The 20,730-nt window shown below is 44.2% G+C and overlaps 1 protein-coding gene across 6 annotated transcripts; it reads right to left on the bottom strand.

The window, feature by feature from the left end:
- Positions 1-355: 355 nt before the first annotated feature.
- NUDT5 (nudix hydrolase 5) lies at positions 356-20,509 on the bottom strand. 6 transcript variants are annotated; one of them, XR_011570316.1, is made up of 10 exons: positions 20,310-20,509; positions 13,419-13,601; positions 13,230-13,334; positions 11,763-11,830; positions 7,665-7,714; positions 6,257-6,364; positions 4,367-4,462; positions 3,697-3,798; positions 1,952-2,146; positions 356-595 (listed from the first exon to the last, which is right to left on the bottom strand). XR_011570316.1 is itself a non-coding variant. In XM_070801983.1 (9 exons), exons 2-8 carry the CDS (start codon positions 13,287-13,289, stop codon positions 2,112-2,114), a joined length of 519 nt encoding a protein of 172 aa, XP_070658084.1. In that variant the 5' UTR covers positions 13,290-13,334; positions 20,314-20,503; the 3' UTR covers positions 356-595; positions 2,071-2,111. The 6 variants fall into 6 exon arrangements, 1 of the variants encoding a protein (XP_070658084.1); XR_011570315.1 differs by having other exon boundaries at positions 20,314-20,509; XR_011570313.1 differs by lacking the exon at positions 13,419-13,601 and having other exon boundaries at positions 20,310-20,506.
- Between the last annotated feature and the right edge of the window lie 221 nt (positions 20,510-20,730).

Genomic DNA, 20,730 nt, shown 5'->3' with positions numbered 1-20,730 from the left:
TAATCTCCTCTGCTATGTGGATTAATTCCATATAGTAGATAACTCAGTCAGGAGAGTATAAGAAAGTCCTTATACAGATGTGGCTTTAAAAAAAAAAAAAACCTGACACCTTAAATGGTTATTTGCATACATAGTTTTTAGTGTGGACTGGGAAGAAATGACCTAATTTGGAATTCAGGACTATTTTCCTATGTATCTCCTGGATTAGATTAGAAAAGTAATACCTGAGCTTTTTTTTTTTTTAACAGCTGGATTTAACATACCAGCATTTTGTGTTCTCTGTTAATATGAGCTGGAGTCTAGCATTTAAATGATGGCTACAGCTTACCTGTAATTACAATTCCATACCACCACATGCATTCTGTGTTGTTTTATTTTAAGAAAAAGCTAATTTCAAATCTCCATTACAACTAAGCTGATTATGAAGTCTCAGTGAAGGAGGCCTGGTGTCCTGTTTACAAAAGGACGGCTACTGTCCTTCGTCCTTAAAACTTCAGGAAGGGCACCTCAAACGGCTTCGTGTTTGCGTGTTTCAATGCCAGAGCGTAGGAATAGACTCTGGCGTCCACCATCAGATGTTCTTCAGCTATCAGGGCTGGAGGAGGTGAAGAGCATAAGTCAGATAACCAAGTCGAAAACGGATAATAACACCCCTTCCCAGTCAGCCAGCGTTCACTGAGCAGCCACTGTGTGCCGTTCCTGTGCTAGGTGCTGTGGTAACGGGGATGAGCAAGACACTTTCTGCCTTCAGGGATCTTACTCTAGTGGAAGAATGCAGGATGTAAGAGCAGGATTATGTCTCCAGCATGAGACAAGAACAAGGAAAAGTTGGAACAAGAAAAAGAAGACAGAAGAGCACAAAAGCCAGGTGATGATTTTAATGTGAAAACAGTGAAGCTTTTAAGTTCACAGATCCATCCATCACCTCGTGGATGGCTCACTGCAGGGTTCTGCCGCTCTAAACCACCCAGCGATGATGACTCACGCGTTCTCTCCACTGTCAGGGACACACGTGTTCCACGTGGAGGTGAAGCTGTGCATTCAGAGGGACTGGAGTGAGGTCTCAGAGTCAGACCTCAAGGGGCTTTCGTGAGGACTTCTGTTTTACTCAGATGGCAATCTGCCCCTTGTTTCCCAGCCACTTGCTCAGGAACAAGCTCAGAGACAGTCTGACCCTCAAAGACAGGGTTCCGTCTTGTTCATCTGTGCCAGCTGGGGGTGGGCTGGGGGTGGGGGAACTCTGAAAACTATCCTCATAGCAAACTGAGCGCCAAAGGCCTTCTTGCCCACTTCCCAAAAGTAACTTGCTGAATATGAATAAGTAATGATAACTATATTGTGATGCTAGTAAAGCTGGCTAGTAAAGGGGCTTTCTTTGCCCCTCCCACTTCTATATCTACAGATTCCTCTCCACCATCCTCAATATTCCGCCCCCACAAGGCTGGAAGGGAAGTTAGCTGGAAAGAAGAAGGAAGGAATTTTTTTAAGGGATATTAGCTAATATAAAAAAAGAAAACAGAACATAACCTTCCAGCATCTGTGTGGCAGCATTATCCTGTTTAGTTTTACTCCTGCCTTCTCAGAGGCAGGGGCTGTCTAACTGTTCTCATTTAATGAGAAAAGCTAAGGGACTTGTTCCAAGTTGTAACTAATACACAGTCAGCTGAGCCTCAACCCAGTCTGACCTGTGGGCCTCAGAGCTGTGCTGCCAGTGACGGTGGCCATGACTTTGACTTGACATGGAATGTTTTTCTATTTTCAAATGCTCTGCCACCCGGAAAGGAGACATCATAGATCACTTGCAGTTTTATAACAGTTTCTAGGTATTTTTAGAACAGTTTCTAGGTATTTAATGAGGAAGAACAAGGAAATAGTTATGTTTAGTACCCCATTTGTTGGGGTTAGGGGTGGGAAAAACAGAGAAAGTCAGGTGATAATCAAGAGTGCTTACCCTCAAGTCTATTCAGCAGGTCATTCTTTGGTAAGGAAATTACTTCCACAAATTCTAAACAAACAAAGTACAAGTGAAAACAGAGCCAGACACCAGGTGAGCCCACTAGAGCAACTCACGATGCCTCAGCCACTCCCGCCGCAACACGCGGTGCACAAGGTCAGCCCCCGGGGTGGGACGACGTACCTCCATCCCCTGAAAACACACAGAAGAGGACATCTCAGCAAGGCCCAGAGTGCCAAACCACATGGCTTTTGTGCAAGATGTGACAAGGCTACAAGCGTTTAACAGAAACCTGGGTCTCTACTAATTTCATTTATAAACATGGTTAAAGGAAAAAAAAATCCCAACAGTACAATGTTATTCTTCTCCAAATCAAATGTTTTCATAGCCAAGTTTAAAGCATATTCTGTGAGATATATATACACATTTGTATATGTATTCTTAAACTGTTAAAATATATATAACATAAAACTTACCAATTTGACCATTTCTGAAGGTACTAATTCAGTGGCATTGAACACATTCACATTGCTGTGCAATCATGAGAACATTTTCATCATCCAGAAAAGAAAGGTGGTGCCCACTGAATAAGAATTCCCCATCCCCCACTCCTCGGTGACCTTGATTCCACCTTCTGTCTCTATGAAACAGGTAGGTATCATAATATACAGGTATCACACAATATTTGCCAATAAGGGAAATATTGTGTGATATTATTATGGTATCACACATGTATTTGCCAATAAGGCAAATATTGTGTGATAATATTATTAAGGTACCACACGTGCTAATCACACAGTGGGATCACACAATATTTGCCCTCCTGTGTCCAGCTTAATCTCACTGAGCACAGTGCTTTCAAGCTTCATGTATCAGCCTGCTTCACTGCTTTATGGCTGAATAATATTCCACTGTTAGAATGGGCCACATTTTGTATACCCCTCTGTTAATGGACACTTGGGTTGTTTCCACCTTTTGGGTATTGTGAGTGATGCTGAATCACGTATCTATTGGAGCCCCTGCTTTTGATTCTTCCAGGGATTCACCTAGGGGTGGAATTGCTGGGTCACAGGCTAATTCCATGTGTAACTCTGAGGAACTGCCAAACTCTTCCTCAGCATGTTACATCCGCTGGTTTGAAAATCGAGCACTTAAAATCAGCTGCGATGGGAAACTGGCAACATTGTGGAACTGAAAGGGCTGGGAAGTGGAAGACCTCCACTCTGACACATGAAGTATGGTGATGTCTGTGTCGCCACCACCCTCCACGGGGTTGGGAGAGCACGTGGAAATGACAGGCATTATGGCCTCTGAATCCAAGCCTGCTGAGAAACACAGGGCAAAGAATTTCCCCAAAGCGTCACTAAACATGGAACTCAAGGAATAGTTAATGTGGTGCTGTGCCACAGCATTCCTGCCAGTCTTGCAATAGATGGGAGACAGAAATCAGAGTGATTCTGAAAATGTTCACTGTTTACTATTTAAGGTCCATAGCTCTTAAGTGGGAATAAACCCCATACAGAAAACATGAAATACATAATTTAACATTTTATATAAAGCATAAAAATCAAGAATGTGCTGTGAGAAAAGTGCTAAATACACAAGATGAGAAAAATAGCCAAGTGTACTGATGAAGCATCTGTGAAAAGACCATTATTCTGTTAATAAAAGTCAAACTAGTAGCATGTTAAAAGATACTCAGTGCAGCACAACCACTGTCAACGCAGCCAGTCCACACGTACCTGGCTTTGGCTTAGGCCTTACATTTTCAGCGTCATCTCCATTGATAGTGACGGTCACGATGTGTGCGGTACAGTTTGACAAGCCTGGATCCATGCATACAGCTGGGGAGAGAGGCAGCAGGTCATCTTTCCCAGCACTAGTGAGATGTCATTCATCACTGAACTGTCTCTGGAGGAAGAGTCAGCTTGCGACTCGTTAACATGGAAGTCACACAAGAGAACTAGTTTCTCCTATTTGCTTAGTACACACGCTGCTGCAAGGCTGCAAAGCACACGTGTAATCACTACTCATTTCCCCCCGAGTTCTTGAGGGAAGTTTGCTAAGTCTGAGGGGTTAGAGGTAAAATCCTTTCACCACATCAATAAAGTCCTCTACTAACAAGTGTGGCATGTAGGTGAGATAGGTAATAAAGCTTAGAATGTGGAAACCCTGAAAGGCACCCTAATTTTTCTCCAATTTCTGGTCACTTTTTTTTCAGCTGTGCTCTCCTGGTGGGGAGGGGGGACGCGATTCACTTACAGATGACTAGCCTTCATCTAGGCTTTGTCTTCAGGGAATTAGCCAAATAGAAGCCATCTAAATTCCCAACATAAAGAACAGCCAAAGACTCAATCCTTTCACATCCAGAACAATCGACCATTGGGTTGGTTTTGTGGCAGCAGCACGAACCTGGAGAGCATTCAGCAACGTCGCCCTTGTAGCCGGTTTCCTCCTCGAGCTCTCGAAGAGCAGCTGCTTCCGGGCTTTCGTTGTCATCGATGAGACCTGCAAGTCCCAGGCACGTGAGAGGCGGGACAGGGAACCCCCTGCTGCTGAGCCACGTGCCAAGAACCAACAGGTCTGGGAAAAGTGGGTGTGCAGATAAAACTGCCTCAGGTTCTGATCCATTATAGAAAAACTAAAGGCAGAACACCACTCTGGGCAGATTTAGTAGGTTCTGCTTCTCGTGTTTAGCCCTAGATGCTTCTGTGAGCACCTCAGCGTCAACGCTACGGTACAGCACGACCTCCTGCACCGGCGGATTCATTTGGGTGCGGGCCGGCAGGGTTCTGGACGAGTCATGTGACCACGGCGCAGACATGGGGACAATGTTACCCATCTTGCTTTCCTCCCTCAGAGCCACGTGGAGGCCCTGTAGGGAATCACCAGTTGCTAATGACTCCTGGGCAGGAGAAGATGGGAAAGGAGGGAAGCAAAGGCCGCGCGGGTTGGCGTGGGGTTGGGGGTGGGGGAGGATGCAGGTAGCACTAGTTCACTGGGAGGGGGACAGCAGCATAGCAAGTCCTTTTTTCTGAAAGGAATTCTAAAAATGCTAAGAAAAAGTGAACATGGGTTAGTCAATTACTTTTAACTAAAATGGCTTATCGGTTCTATTTTTGGATACACTGGGTCTGCATGGCAGCACGTGGGCTTTCTCTATTTGCAGCAATTGGGGGCTAATGGCATCCCACTCCAGTACTCTTGCCTGGAAAATCCCATGGATGGAGGAGCCTGGTGGGCTGCAGTCCATGGGGTGGCTAGAGTCAGACATGACTGAGCGACTTCACTTTCACTTCTCACTTTCATGCACTGGAGAAGGAAATGGCAACCCACTCCAGTGTTCTTGCCTGGAGAATCCCAGGGACGGGGGAGCCTGGTGGCTACCGTCTATGGGGTGGCACAGAGTCGGACACGACTGAAGCGACTTAGTAGCAGCAGTAGCAGCTAGTTGCAGGCGAGGGCTTCTCATTGCAGTGGCTTCTCTTGTTGCCAGCTCCCGGGCTCTAGAGCGCACAGACTTTAGAAGAGGTGGTGCGTGGGTTTAGCTGCTCCACAGCACGTGGGATCTTCCTGGACCAGGGCTTAAACCCCTGTTCCCTGCACTGGCAGGTGGATTCTTAACCAGTGGACCACCAGGGAAAGTCCCTCAATTACTTTTAAAGTTATTTCTTCAGTGAAATGGCAAGGAAATGAGAAAGAAAATAAACCTGTTACTTAATGTGTTATGAGATGCACTGAAAATATAGAACTTCACCACTAACAAGAAATGAGACCTCATCTCTTCAGACGGAAACAACCCAATGAAGTCCTACAATATGTAGTGCATTCAATTTTAGATACCTTCTGTAACAACTGAAAAAATATTCAAGTTGAAATTAAGACAATTTCCTTGGCCTGCTTAGGTATGGGAGGATCATGGTATCTTTTCCATTCAGTTTTTAAAGAGCTGGGCGTAGTTACTGCGTAAATTTGCCAGAGGCAGATTGCGAGTGATGGAAAATGAAATACTTCTGACAAATTAAGGAAAAGCAATGACTCAAAAGAGGCTAGAAAGAATGAGAAAGAATGTTGCTAAGAGGAGTGCAGGTGGCCTGGAAAAGTGAGCTGTGACACCTCTATGGATTTGCGGATCACTGGGGTGTGGCCTGGAGGTACTTCAGTGCACGAGTGGTTTTTACTTGAAACCACATGGACAGATGAAAAGCTGTTAAATATTTAACCACCACTGTCCTCAGGCTCTGCCTGGGCTTAGTCCCATTGTCCCCCAGGGGCGATTCTCCACCCAGTGTTGTTACTCACCCGCGGGGAATTCTAGGCAGTAGCCCCCCATTGGGGGTCGGAACTGCTTCACCAGAATGATGCATTCGTAGTGAAGGGTTCTCTGCAACACAGGGATGATTGCCACACCTGCCAGCAGGAAATAAAACCAGGGAAACCCCAGTGGAAGGTCAGCAACACCAGTGATTTTTGTCTAGAGCAGTCTAACTGAAAGCCCATCTTTTAAGAAACACTGCAGCTAAAGTCTTTCTTGTATTTGCCATTAGTAATAGGAAGTTAATTTAAGCTATAAAACTGGCAGTTAACTTTGGAAGTTATTCTCATTAAGAAAAACAAGGAAAAAATAATGACACTTCCATGTTGTTTAATTTTCTTTTTTAGAAAATAAACCTTTATTTTATAAAATAAAAGATTTTTATTGTCACGATTTCTTTAAAATAATATCACAACTAGAAGTAAACATTTAGCCAAGGGTCCAAGTCAAAATTTCAGTCTCCATGAACCTCTGTGGAGACCATTTCTCACTCAGCTGCAGCCAGGCGGCCACTGAAGTTACGCTGATCTGTGCTCTTAAGATTTCCTTTCACCAATAGAGAGTAAGTTCCATTGTTCATAGTATATGCTAGCTACACTGAGCTTTATTGTTTTAGGATAAAAGAAAGGCCTTTTCTCCCAAGTTATTTGGCCTTCACACCAAACCAAACCCAAAGGCCACTGGATTCTGGAAAACACAACTGTTCAGGAGGACCACTCAGCTCCTCTCACTTCCCCAGCATGAAAACACAGCAGCTGCAGCAGCTACTCTGTCTGCTTCTAGGAAAACCAGAACCCAGAACAAAGTGGAAAAATAAAAGGGGAAAACGAGAAAGACCTATTGCCCAACTTCCCCTAGACCAGAGGTGGTTTTCAGGACTGTTTCTGGGATATTTGTAGCCAAAGCATTCATGCCTGGAAGGGAAGGTGGACTGAACGAATAGTCTTGTCCTAATTCATTGCCTCATTTCCTCAAAGCAAGTGGTCACTAATACAAAGCACGTAGTAGTGCCAAGTAAGATTTCCAGACTAAAGGCTCTCACCCAGATGCTCTGTCCAGAACACAAGGGGATTTCTAGAAGTCGTAACACGTCTAGACACAGTGTGTAGCTTCAAATTACACTGACTTATGTTTGGCTCTGAATGGGATTACATCTTCCCTTCAGAAACACTGTTCTGAGCCTATGTAACAGGAACCAGAAGTTACTTATAAAGAAAGCTGGATTTAGTTACACAGTGTTGCAAACAGAAAACCAGAGTTAAGGATGAAAGATCACCTGTGAAGACAACCCTGCTCTGAAGTCCTGGTTATAGTAAGAAACCGTCCTACCCCCAGCTCCCACACTCATGTGTGGGGACTTGCTTTGGGAGAGTTCTAACAGGTCTGCACTCATACCGTCAGCCGACTGGCCTTTCCTGGTTGTCCGCTTCACGGTCTCCCATGTCCTGTTTGGGCAGACAAGAAAAGTCGAAAGCATTAGTGTCGAAGAGGAGACTGTTCTTAGGTTTTGTGTGTGTAACCAGCACCTTACAAGTTCAAAGCATGCACATGTGCTGAGGATAATGGCCAAGAACACCACGCAGTAAAGAGCTGTATTGAAAAAAGAGCCAACTGCTTTCCCACAGCTTCAAAAATTACCAAGGAAATCCACTGCTGACTACATCTAACCCTCTGCCTCTGAATGGAGAGCCTGCTCTTCACTTGAGCTGCTTTCCAATTAGCTCGCAAGTCATTTACCTGAAACACCTCAGTTTGGATCATGGATCTGCGGTGAGTAGCACAGCTGATGATCAAGCTTTGAAGGCCACAAAGCAGTCAGTGCAAACCCCGCCCCTGTGCAAATTCCAAAGGACACTGCGCCATGTGAACCACTGAGACAGTTGTGTACAGGGGAGATTTTAACACCAGTGACCCTGAACACTCAATTTAAGAAATTTACTATTTACTAACTGAGGAATTAATCCTCTTAGGTAAGTGCTCTGCTTTGCATTTGTGAGATACCATCTAAGAGGAAAACGTTCCCCAGAAGAACAAGTGGGGTGAGGGGTTCCTGGTCCCCTCTTAGGGCCTTATTCCTGACCAGCTATTTGTCTCAGGGAACCTGGTACTGACAACCCTGTTACTGGCACAATCCTGCTGTTTAAAGGGGGTTGGGGAATTTCTTCCTCATTCTTAAGCCTTCAATAGAGAAAAGCAGTGGTTAGAGATGAGGGTAAGGAAGCAAACAATTCTGGATTTAAAAGGAGGAAGACATCCAAGTGGGCCCAGGGAGAGAAAGGTGTCCACATCTGATGTCGGTCTCCCTACAGTGAGAGTGAGTATAAGAGCTGCTCCTCAGAGTAACCCTCATACCCTTTAGCCAGTTGTCCTTAAGGCTTGGACCTTGCCACGTTTCTATGAAAAAATGTCAGATATTTAATCCAGTTTAAAAAAAAAAAAAACTTTCTGTAAACTAGATCTTTTAGTATTGTACCCAAGTTCTAAAGGGCAAATATGTCAAAATGAACATGTGACAATCAATAGGACCACCATGACAACTCACAGCTGCCAACATTCCCGTTAGTAGCAAGAAGCCAACCAACAAGCCATTCTGATCAGTCAGTGATACAGATCATAAGTGACGGAACACCTGTTGGCCCAGTCCTCTCTGCGGTCTCTTAGGGTTAGTCCTAAAGACTGAAGAAGATAGCTGGGAGAAGCACTGAAGGTCCCATCCCAAACACACTAGGAACAAGGGAAGCAGAGAAAGGAGCATCATTATAGTGGGTAAGAGGAAGTAAATGAGCAGAATGGAGCCACAAAATAGATATTTATTAGAAATCCTAGAACAAGAACGGAGAAGGCGATGACACTACACTCCAGTACTCTTGCCTGGAAAATCCCATGGACAGAGGAGCCTGGTAGGCTGCAGTTCATGGGGTTGCGAAGAGTTGGACATGACTGAGCGACTTCACTTTCACTTTTCACTTTTATGTATTGGAGAAGGAAATGGCAACCCACTCCAGTGTTCTTGCCTGGAGAATCCCTGGGACAGGGGAGCCTGGTGGGCTGCCGTCTATGGGGTCACACAGAGTCAGACACGACTGAAGCGACTTAGCAGCAGAACAAGAATCTCCCTGAGAGCTCCTGAGTCAGAGGGACTCAGAGAGGAGAGCTGTCCACCTAATTGAGTCAGAAACTCCGCGTCTCCACTTAGTCACTAGGTGACCCTACAGTCGCGACCTCCTGGTGACTTTTCTCACCTGTAAAACCAGGGAACTGAGAGTACGTTGTCTTAACAGTCTCTGGTAGCTTTAGAATTCTGATTCTGGTTGACCTGTTTAGTCACTAGGTTGTACCCAACTCTTTTGCAACCCCATGGACTGTAGCCTGCTAGGCTCCTCTGTCCATGGGATTCGCCAGGCAAGAACACTGGAGTCGATTGCTGTTTCCTCCTCTGGGGGATCTTCTTGACCCTGGAATCAAACCCACGTCTCCTGCATTGGCAGGCAGATTCTTTACCAGAGCACCTGGGAAGCCCTCCAGTTGAGTTACTGTTTTTAATATTTGTTATAGGAAAGCCTGTTTCACTGTCTTCCCTCTAGGCAACCAACTCCAAGAGGTAGACAGGGCACCAGAGAGTGAGCTCAGCTCTGTCCTGAATGCTGATTAAGAGGCATAAGATCAACATCTCTCCCCAGATCAATTCCATACCCTCGTCCATGAATGAGAGAGGGACAAAGAATTCTCTAGCTGCAGTTTTATTTTGTACATGTAGTATTTTATAAATGTATAAATCGTAGTCTGCTTTAAGCGCTCTGAAGCCTGACAACCAGGTATGAGATGTTAATGTCTCAAACGAGAGCTTCTGGAGGCCACAGGGAGTCCTGTGTATGGAAGGATGGGGAGGAATGTGTTGTCAATAGGCTCACGGTGTGGAGTTTGGAGACCCCAGAGCCCACTCCCCTCTGCTGGAGGAGTCTCCGGAAGTTGAGACCGAATTGTGAGTACTTGGAAACATGTCCCACGTGATTCCAAGGCACATCCCTGATGAAGTGAGGATGGGGAGCAGGTGCAGAGCTGGGGGGTGACAATCAACACGTACCCTTCACACTGGCTGGTGTCAAGGGCTCTATTTTGTGTCATAAGCTTAATTCAACAAGAAAGAGAACCAAACTGATCCAGGTAGGCTGGGCTCTGAGCTCTGGTTGCGTTTTCACAAGTGTAAATGCACCTGTCATGTCACCGAGGCCCGGACCTCCTGGCATCTCTGGCCTAGTCCTGCACAGCCGGCTCACTGCTCTGTGGATGGGGTGAGCTGCGATCAGCTTTCTCACCTTGGGTTGGACCGTGCTACAGACATCTTAATGTTCCCCACAGCTCTCCAACACTGGACCTTGTTACTATTTTTTGCCACTTTAGTACATATAGTTAAAAGTTGTTAAAATCACCGGCAAGTCCACGTACTTTAACACTGATGAGAGATGTATTTATTACCTTATGAAGAAACTCTGTATTTTTATTTGGTATTTTTATTTGATCACGTAGAAAACAGTTTTTATATTAATGAATTTATATCATATAACCTGGATACTAAATTTAGCAAAGTTTTCCTACTTTCTCATTCTCCTTTTTCTATTTCACTAAGTAAATGTTTATTTTAATACATCTTTCCTGTTATTAAAAATAGTGATAGATATTTTAAAAAATGCTGAATAGGAAAGTTGGAAAAAAGACTAGTCACATAGCTGCTATTAATATTTTGCTACAGTTTTCCTTCTAGCCTTTTCTTGCACATTATTTGGCAGAGTTTAAAAAGCATTAAAAAAAAAAGCATATATCCAATTTCCTATTTTCTTATCAGCTTATGAACTTTTCTCATACTACCAGGTTGTCTTCATGATCTGCCCTGGAGATGGCTGTACAGTTTTTTACCAAGTAAATACACTATAATAATTGTTTTCTCTTTTTAAGATGTTTAGATGTTATTTTTAAGATGTTCAATTTGTCCTTTAAAATAATTATGATGGAAAGTTTTTCACGCACAGATCTGACTGCAAATAATTTTCTTAGCACAGTATCAAGACACTGCAGGGGCCAGACTCCAGGAACTCCCTCCCCACTCCCACATTTCTTTATAGCAATTGGTATTTGCTTTATAAAACTTTCCCCTCTCAACTTACCTTTCCATGAACAAGTATAAGCCTGCACATTTTATCCCAAACCCAGCAGTGTTTTCTCTTACATTCTAATTCAGAGATGAAAAAACTGGTTTAAGAGAAGGAAATAACCTGTATTGTTATTATTCTGCTGCTTTATCAGCTGAAATTAGGCTTGGCCCAAAAGTTTTAGGTTCACCCTAATCTACTTGAGAATGGTATTAAAACAGCTCAACTAGATTCTTTAAGACAGAGCTTACAGTGAGGCAAAGATCAACTTTTATGCCAAACACTAAATAGAGACCCCAAGAACCCAAATCCTGAGCATTTTACAAAAAGAAAAAAATTAGTTTACCTTGTTTTACCAGTAGGATCTCTGTAAGTTGTTTTTTCAAGTTTGACCCATTTTCCTTCTGCAATCAACTAAAAGGAAATCAGACAGTAAGTTGGGAAACTTTCAAACTGAGCTATTTTTAATTTTTTTATTCTTTCAAATTTTTTGTGGCTCTCAATGATGATGTTTCCCACCTCAAAATCTGTGTCCAAGTTTTCAATTCAAAGTAGTAAAAGCTGTTTTTCTGATGTGGACCCGCTGTTCTGTGGAATTCTGGAGGTAGGACTGAGAACTGAAAAGAGAACTCACGAATTCTGGGGTGGGGGGAGGTCTGAGCAGGAAGGGGTTTCTGGGATGCTCCTAACCTTCTCTCCTCCAACCTGGGGCCAGTCACACAGGTGTGTTTCAGGGTGTGAAACTCAGTGGCATTTGACTGCCAACGACTACACAGCAAAGCCGACTCCAGGGACACCATGGCCAATGGAGCACATCCCCCACAGTGACATGGGTTTACCACTCAGCCTGAAGGGTACCCAGCATCATTCCACTTAGATGCCGAGGAGGTTAGGTGGCCAGGACTGCCTTACCTACAGACTATACTGAGTGAGTGCAAAGGTTCCCTGTGGACATAAAGCAGCAACTGGCCTTTTTCTAAGTATTCTTTTACTTGTCGCCAGCGGCAACCTAATACTTATTCAGCAGATCTGTTCAGAGACAACACAGAAATATTTTTAAATCGAAAAGAATTCCAGAAAGGTGTCAGGCTCAGAGTTTCAAAGATGAAGGATTTAAAATTTGTCCTCTGCAATGGTTCCTGCAGGAAGAAACTTTTTAAAAGGTAAACTAAATAATATGCAAGACATATTCAATACGTTCGTTGTGGAATTTAGACCACAACTAACAACTTAGGTTTTTCTTGTCCTTAAGCATGCATATTGAGACCACAAATAGCTAACCAATATGTGATATTGAGGACAAAATGTCTAAGCCTTAAAATTCATCTATGATTTATTCTTCTATCCAGGGAAGCTTTCAATGAAAACTCAATCAACAAGGTCCTACTGTACAGCACAGGGAACTATATTCAACATCCTGGGATAAACCATGTGAAAAAATATGAAAAAGATGTGTGTGTACATATATATATTTAACTGAATCACTCTGCCATACAGCAGAAATTCACCCAACACTATAAATCAACTATACGTCAATAAAAACTAAATTTAAAAAGATAAGTAAGGATTGAGAGTTTTAAAAATCAACAGTTGAAACCCACTTTAAAAACAGCCTCAATTTCACTAATACATAAAATGAAGAGACACCACTGCTACCACATAAGAGCAAAGTGTTCCTAAGTCCTTAAAAGGAGCAGGAAATAGGTTTAAAAACTACCTTAAAGAATTAAAAACAATCATTTGAAACTGCAAATTTCTTTTAAACTCAGCTTTATGTGGCAAAGGGGAAGGGAAGTAAAAAGACAATGTATACCTCCTCTGAGATAATAGACTGTTCGGTATTTCGAGAAGAACCTGCTGTTTCTTGTTCCATTTTCAAACTAGTTGAGCTTTACAGTCCACAGGCAAGAACTTCACGCTATAAGAGAATGAGACTGGTTTAGGCTACATTAATTTTTCTGAATTACACATTTGTCCACAGGTCACTGGTCAAAGTATTTACTTAAATGGGGGAAAATCCGGAGTCATCAAAGCTGCGTTGCTCTGCTGAAGGTGGAGGAGCGTGGCCAGCTGCCCTGAGGTGGAGACGGAACAGAAACGCAAGGCCTCGGGAACAGCCAGAAAGAACAGAAAGCGGCCCAGTGAGACCAGCCCACAGCCTCCGTGCCTGAGGTCTTCAGAAACACTTTCCAAGGAGAAACAGAACAAAGATTGTACATCATGCCCCATGCCCGCCCCTCAACTGCCATCCCTTATCAACCCTTTACAGTGAAACTTTGTATTGTACGGGCTGGCTGCTTCTCTTTCCCATTTATCTCTGTGTTAAATGTATATACCATTTTAATAAAAAACTGCACAGTTCAGTGGCCCATCCAAAGTTTCCACATGCATCAAAGTCACAGCTGCACATAAGGAGTTAACCAGAAGCATAATCTGTCAGCAGAGAGCCCCATCCAGGTGGCTGTGGGCCATGACTTCCGTTGTCTCTCGCTCGCATTCCCTCAGTTTTTGTATCCTGAATGTCTGAAAATCTTTTTTCTACCCCCAAAGTTGATTGATAACCTGGCTGCAGATACAATTACGGGCTGAAAATCATTTTTGAGACCCTGCTCAGTGTCTTGCTTCTGAGAAGCAAGCTAGCTGCTGAGAAATCTGGCGTCACTGATCCTGGATCCTCTTCGATGTGACCCCGTGTTCCTCCTCTGGAACCCACAGTTGTTGACATCCGACGATGCTGATGTCACTTCAGTGGATTCCAGTGGGTCCTTTCAACCTGGAAACTTCACTCTGTGCTTCCTTTTATTTTTCAATTTTCATTTATTTGACTTCGCTGGCCTTAGTTGTGGCATGTGGGATCTAGTTCCCTAACCAGGGATGGAACCTGCTGCTGCTGCTGCTACGTCACTTCAGTCGTGTCCGACTCTGTGCGACCCCATAGACGGCAGCCCACCAGGCTCCCCCGTCCCTGGGATTCTCCAGGCAAGGACACTGGAGTGGGTTGCCATTTCCTTCTCCAATGCATGAAAGTGAAAAGTGAAAGTGAAGTCACAGAGTCGTGTCCAACTCTTTGCAACCCCATGGACTGTGGCCTACCAGGCTCCTCCATCCATGGGATTTTCCAGGCAAGAGTACTGGAGTGGGGTGCCATTGCCTTGGGCCGCCTACATTGGGAGCATGGAGCCTTAACCACTGGGCCACCAGGAACTTCCCCATTCTGTGCTTCGTTAACTGAGTACTTCACTGATCATCTCCTCCCCTCTGTTTTCTCTGTTCTCTCTTTCAGGAAATAATACTTAGCTGCTGGACTTCCTGAACTGATCTCCGTCTCAGTAACAAAGTAGTAAGCTACATGCATGTTGAGATATTTAGAGACCGTCAGTCAGCATATTAATTCTATGAATACAGCAAAAGAAAACAGGCAGCTGTTTCTTTGAAAGTAACCCAGATGGTAATTATTAGGTGAACGTTTAATCAGACAAACAGTTCACATTATTATACACAATTAAAGTGGCAGGCTGCCTTGGATGGAAATGTGCCACTAGTCAGTTACTACTTGTCTGCACTTGAGTGCTCCACACCCCGAGGAGAGAACTCTATCCACCGAGATTTTTATCTCCTCGATTTCCATTCCCTTCTATTTACAACACATATATCAGAGAAGGAGAACTTCCCCCCTCTTTCAGTTCTGACACTTAAGAGAAAGTGACTCTCAGGCAACCAAGAAACTCCATTCAGTGCACAACAGAGTCTGTCTCGAATGGTATAAAACATTTGGATTAAGTCAAAACGTTTACCTCCTTTTAAAGTGACTCTGACCCAAGCTTCTTAAAAGTAGAGAACTGTAGTCCTCAGAGGTACAAGCACCACCAGAAGGGCACACAGGAAGAGCCAGACAAACTAATTTTCTCTATGAAAAGATTCTTAATCTGGATCTCCAGCGGACAAAATGGTCAGTAACACATAATTTAGAAAAGCACAGAGGTCCTCCCCTGACCCCCACGTGAGTATCTTTAGGGGCAAAAGGGCATCTGGTTCCTTCAAATTTTCATGGAACTTTAAGGTATTTGCATAATCTGCTGAGGCCCCTTACGTTTCTCTTTCCACTGCCCTCAGATCTTCAGAGACTGTTGATGAGCTGAAAAACTAAAAAAGCCCTATTCTCGTCTACTACTCATCTAACCAAGTTAGCTAGATTCAAGCACAAAATAGTCCCAGGAGCAATCAAAAATCGACCCTTGATCGGCAAATGCTAAGCTAGAAGCAGTTGTTTCAAACAGATTGTATTTTTAAATGTTTAAGCTAGAATGTGAGAGGTCTAGAAAAACAAAAAACAAGCTCCTGACATAAATTACAAAAAAAAGAAAGTAAAAAGTGGCTAATAGGGCTGGGTAATTACCTGGAATGCAATCAGCCCCAAGGGGAAACAGCTATCTGTGGCAATCTATTGACTGTGTTAAAAACAAAAATGGGATTTAAGAGTGGTTTCAGAAAAATACTCTATACTGCTCTATTCCCAAAATGTCCATGATTGTGAAACCACCTCAAAAATATTACTGAAACAAAAAAAGAGTATTACTCTCAGCACCCTTTCAGTCAGGGCCAGAAGCTGAATGGTGCAGTGTGGGGCTGGTCACCACAAACATAGATTTGCAGAAACCAGTCAGCGTTCTAGGCTTGGCTGCACCTCAGGCTCCATCACACAGCCAGAGAGCTTTCCTAAGGGACTCCATGCTATTTCGAGATTTAAAAGTTTAATTCAAATTGTATCCACTTCATTACCTAGAGCTGAAGGTCATCTACATTTTGCCAGTAGGTGTATGTTATACATAAAAAAACACAGAAACTCCCTTGTACCACGGACAGAGGAGCCTGGCGGGCTACAGTCCATGGGTTCCCAAGGAGCGGGGTATACAACTGAGCGATTAGGCACACAGTACACCTAATGTTGAGTGTTCTAATTCACGTAATATGTTTTCACCTACTCTGGTTAAAGAGGTGAAGTTCTATCATGTGCCAGATGTATGATTTTTCCAGGGCACAAAAACTGGGGGAAAATGTCACAGGATTCTTAGAACTCCTGTACAGTGGTGGGCAGCAGTGTCAAACTAGCTCTGCGAACCTGGACAGTTCAAAAGTTCAAGTGTATTGCAAGTACAAAGTGACCACGATTCCTGCCCCAGGGGACATTACACCTGAGCACACAAACAGCCATAAAGGCAAATGCCTGCCAGAAAGACAATGTGATGCCAGGGTGTTTTAAAGGAGGCACAAGTCACATCCACTCAGGAGGCAGGGAAAATAGTAAAGACTTTTAAAAAAGGTGACTTTTAAAAGGCAGTTTGATACTAAGCTACGATCTAGAGACTAGGAAGGCCAGGAAAACACTCTGAGAGGAAGGATCCACGTGAACAAAAAGCAGAGATACTGACTGGGGGAAGGGTTGAAAATTTACAGCAAGCTCTGTGGCTCTCAACCTTTCCCTCCCCACTCCCTCCCAAAAGAAAGCCAAAAACAATCCCTTGTGTAAGGGATGATGTCAACTTATAAACACATTTCCAAGGGCTTACACAGATTTGGCTGGACACCCACCCTTTTCCCCACATTTGCTGACAAACAAACCAGTCAACAACCCTAACTGGCACGTCACAAACTCCTGTTGCTGTGCATGCTCCTCTTGGGGTTGGGAGAGAGAGAAATGACCACCTTTTCACAACAGCTGGATTACCAAGTTAAGCAAGAATAAGATTCAAGAAGTCAAACTGAGATTCTCAGAAGCCAGACTGTAGAGTATGCACCCAGGCTCCTCATCATTCAATTATTACCATACCCAAGTCCCTGCAGTTTGCTGAGGTTGCAAAGTGAAACAAAAATCAGAGCAAGAAATCACACACTGGTTAATCTCCCCTAGCTAATAGCTGAATATTGTAAATACCATCTATACTCAATCAGGCAGTTTTATAGACAGAGAAATCAATAAGGCAACTTGAAAGAAATTAAGTGGGAGATCAAGTTTTGCAAAAAATTACTGTGTGTTACTAGGTATGTCTAAGATTCCATTCTAAGTTCTTTCAGAATTATACAGAAAAACCACTTGATTTATAATGAACAAAATATCATTAATGTAGTTACATTTAATATTCTTGGTTATAATTATAAACCTTCAAAATTCTTAGCTTTTTAAAGGATTATATATATGTTGTTGTAGGTCACTAAGTTGTACCAGACTCTGTGACCTCATGGACTGCAGCACAAGAATGGCTTCCCCATCCTTCACTATCTCCTGGAGTTTGCTTAGATTCATAACCTTTGAGTCAGTGATGCTGCTGCTGCTAAGTCACTTCAGTCGTGTCCAACTCTGTGCGACCCCATAGACGGCAGACACCAGGCTCTCCTGTCCCTGGGATTCTCCAGGCAAGAACACTGGAGTGGGTTGCCATCTCCTTCTCCAATGCATGAAAGTGAAAAAATAAAGTGAAGTTGCTCAGTCATGTCTGACTCCTAGTGACCCCATGGACTGCAGCCCACCAGGCCCCTCCTTCCATGGGATTTTCCAGGCAAGAGTACTGGAGTGGGGTGCCATCGCCTTCTCTGGTCAGTGATGCTATCTAACCATTTTATCCTTTGCCACCCTCTTCTCCTTTGGCCTTCAATCTTTCCTAGCATCAGGGTCTCTTCTAATGAGTCAGCTCTTTGTATCAGGTGGCCAAAGTATTGAAACTTCAGCATCAGTCCTTCCAATGAATATTCAGGGTTGATCTCCTTGCCATCCAAGGGACCATCAGTACTTTTATATGTATGTATGTATGTGTATATATATATTGGGGAGAGGGGTGGCGCTGCATTGCAGGGCAATCAGGGATTCTGACCAGGGATCCAACTTGTGCCCCCTGCTGTGGAGTCTTAACCACTGAACCACCAGGGAAGTCCCTGAAGATAACATTTTGATCAGTACTTCTTTTGTACCATCTATGGTAAAATTTTGGTATCCACCTCAGATGGATTTTCTTTGCTGACAACGATTATCCTTACATGATGAAAACTTCCTGTAGTTACTTTGATCGTAAAGGAAAGCCACTGAAAGTATTCTTTCATTTTTCAGTAGGTGTAGGGGTTGGATGGGCAGGAAGGAACTAACATTTTACTGAAATTATACTACTTGACGATTTTTGATTATTTATCAGGTGATTTACAATCATTACATTTAGTTCTGGTTAAGCAAGAGTGAACTGACTGTACTTACTCTTGGGAAAGTTAATTGGTTATAGTCATATGGCAGTAAGACCAGTGAAGGACCTCTTGTAATAGCCCAGAAAAGAGAGAACACAGGTTTGGACTACAGTGGAGCAGTAGTGAACAAACAGATTAATTCCTTGCAGATGAGACTTTTTGTTTTTCTTAAAACAGTTTCTGGGGATGCCAAAGCTAATTCTAAGAAGGAGAGGATCTTAGAGGGGACTGGGAGAAAGGGGTGGCGCAAGTTCAAATTTGGACACACTGAGTTTGAGATGCTGGTAAGATATTCAAGTGGAGAAAACCAGCAGGCAGTTGGAAATTCTAACCTACGATACGAGTCATGTTATGGATTCAGAAAAGGAAATGTTTTTTCACTATTTCATTTAGAATTAGTCAATAACTCTCCCCCCCCCATCACTTTGCTTACTTTGCAACTGAACAACAAAGATGGGTCAGTAAGAAAGTGCAATTTTAAGCAGATATCCAAAATGTGTGCCCTTAGGCAAAGGTGCCTGCCAACAAGGCCAAGGTAGGTAACTCTAAGAAGCAAGGTTACGGTGAAAGTTGCGCCTGACTCTTCGTGATTCCATGGACTGTAGCCTGCCAGGCTCCTCTGTCCACAGATTTCTTCAAGCAAGAATACTGGAGTGGGTTACCATTACCTTCTCCAGGTGATCTTCCCCATCCAGGGATCAAACCCGAGTCTCCTGCATTGGCAGGCAGAGTCTTTACCGTCTGAATCACCAGGGAAGCCTGTAAGAAGTAAGGCTGACTCTTCGTGATTCCATGGACTGTAGCCTGCCAGGCTCCTCTGTCCACAGATTTCTTCAAGCAAGAATACTGGAGTGGGTTACCATTACCTTCTCCAGGTGATCTTCCCCATCCAGGGATCAAACCCGAGTCTCCTGCATTGGCAGGCAGAGTCTTTACCGTCTGAATCACCAGGGAAGCCCGTAAGAAGTAAGGTTAGATTTAAAAGGTGTTTCTCAGCACCTCGGTATTTTTCATTCACTTTAGAAACAGAAAGTGAACTTTTTAAAGTACTCTACATTTTGGTCGCCTTCTGATACTTGCGGAAGGAAAAGAACACAGACGATAAGGTAATAGGGGAGGAAGAGGAGGAAAAATTTTATTAGAAATTCGACTAGTATTCCTTACGGTCTTACGAATCCAGCACGGTATGGGTACGGATACAATCGGGCTGTGTTTTTGCAAGCTGCTACGTTTAAGAGGATGGAATAAATGAACTTGACGCTCAAAAGCGACACCTCACCTCACCCCTCCTTTCCTCTGTCCTCCAAATTTACCTCCTCGTACAACTTCCAAAGTCTGACTCCCGGGATCGCAGAGACGGGGCTCTTTCCCTCTCGTTCATAGCCTTCCCCACGAGCCAAGCGGGGGCCGTGACTCCCTTTGCAGATACCTCCACCGCGGCACTCAAACTAACATCTCTCTGTGATGTTTGCAGTTTTCCGGACTCCTAGGAGCCCAGTTTTTCCACCCCAGTCCCTGGTTTGCCTCTGAACTTGCCCTCCCCGCCTGTTTCCGCGCCTCGCGGACGCAAACCGGGTCGAGCGCGCGGCTGTCCACATGCTCCAGGTGTGCTCCCCCCGTCTCCCTGCCAGGAACCCCTGCATGTGATTGGCCCGTGCCCAGTTACCTACTCCCAGGCGTGCGGCGAAGGGATGCGGACTCCTTTAGGAAGGGGGAGGAAAGGAGAAAGCACGGGTCCGAGGAAACGAGGCTCAGGAGGTGCAGTTCTACTGCAGGAGTCGCAGCCGCACCTCGCGGCCAAATGAGACGGAGGATGCGCGCTCGGCCCCCCGCGGCACCCGTAGCAGCCCCCGCCGGTGACCTCGCCGCAGAAGATTACTTCCGGGGCAGAGTCCGCCGCTAGGCGACAAGGGCTGCGTTTCGCGACTTACAACCCTCTTCGGAACTCTTAACAGAATTCCTCTCCCGCGGCCAGAACTTTGTGGTGTGTGTACACTAAAAGCACGCCCAAGGTTCTTTTTCTCTGCCGTGTGTGTGTGTGTACACTAAAGGCACGCCCCAAGTTTCTTTTTCTCCGCTCCTTCCTC

The sequence above is a fragment of the Bos indicus genome, chromosome 13 (genome assembly GCF_029378745.1).
Source record: "Bos indicus isolate NIAB-ARS_2022 breed Sahiwal x Tharparkar chromosome 13, NIAB-ARS_B.indTharparkar_mat_pri_1.0, whole genome shotgun sequence".
Lineage (NCBI taxonomy): Eukaryota > Metazoa > Chordata > Mammalia > Artiodactyla > Bovidae > Bos > Bos indicus.
This window is presented reverse-complemented; position numbering and strand designations above follow the sequence as displayed.

Excerpts from the sequence above, each read along its gene's own strand:
- NUDT5 (XM_070801983.1), bottom strand. The coding sequence starts at position 13,289 with ATGGAACAAGAAACAGCAGGTTCTTCTCGAAATACCGAACAGTCTATT. Across the intron at positions 6,365-7,664 it reads GAAAGGCCAGTCGGCTGACG|GTGTGGCAATCATCCCTGTG; the intron begins GTATGAGTGCAG and ends TCCTGCTGGCAG. Across the intron at positions 2,147-3,696 it reads AAGGCCTAAGCCAAAGCCAG|GGGATGGAGGTACGTCGTCC; the intron begins GTACGTGTGGAC and ends GTGTGTTTTCAG.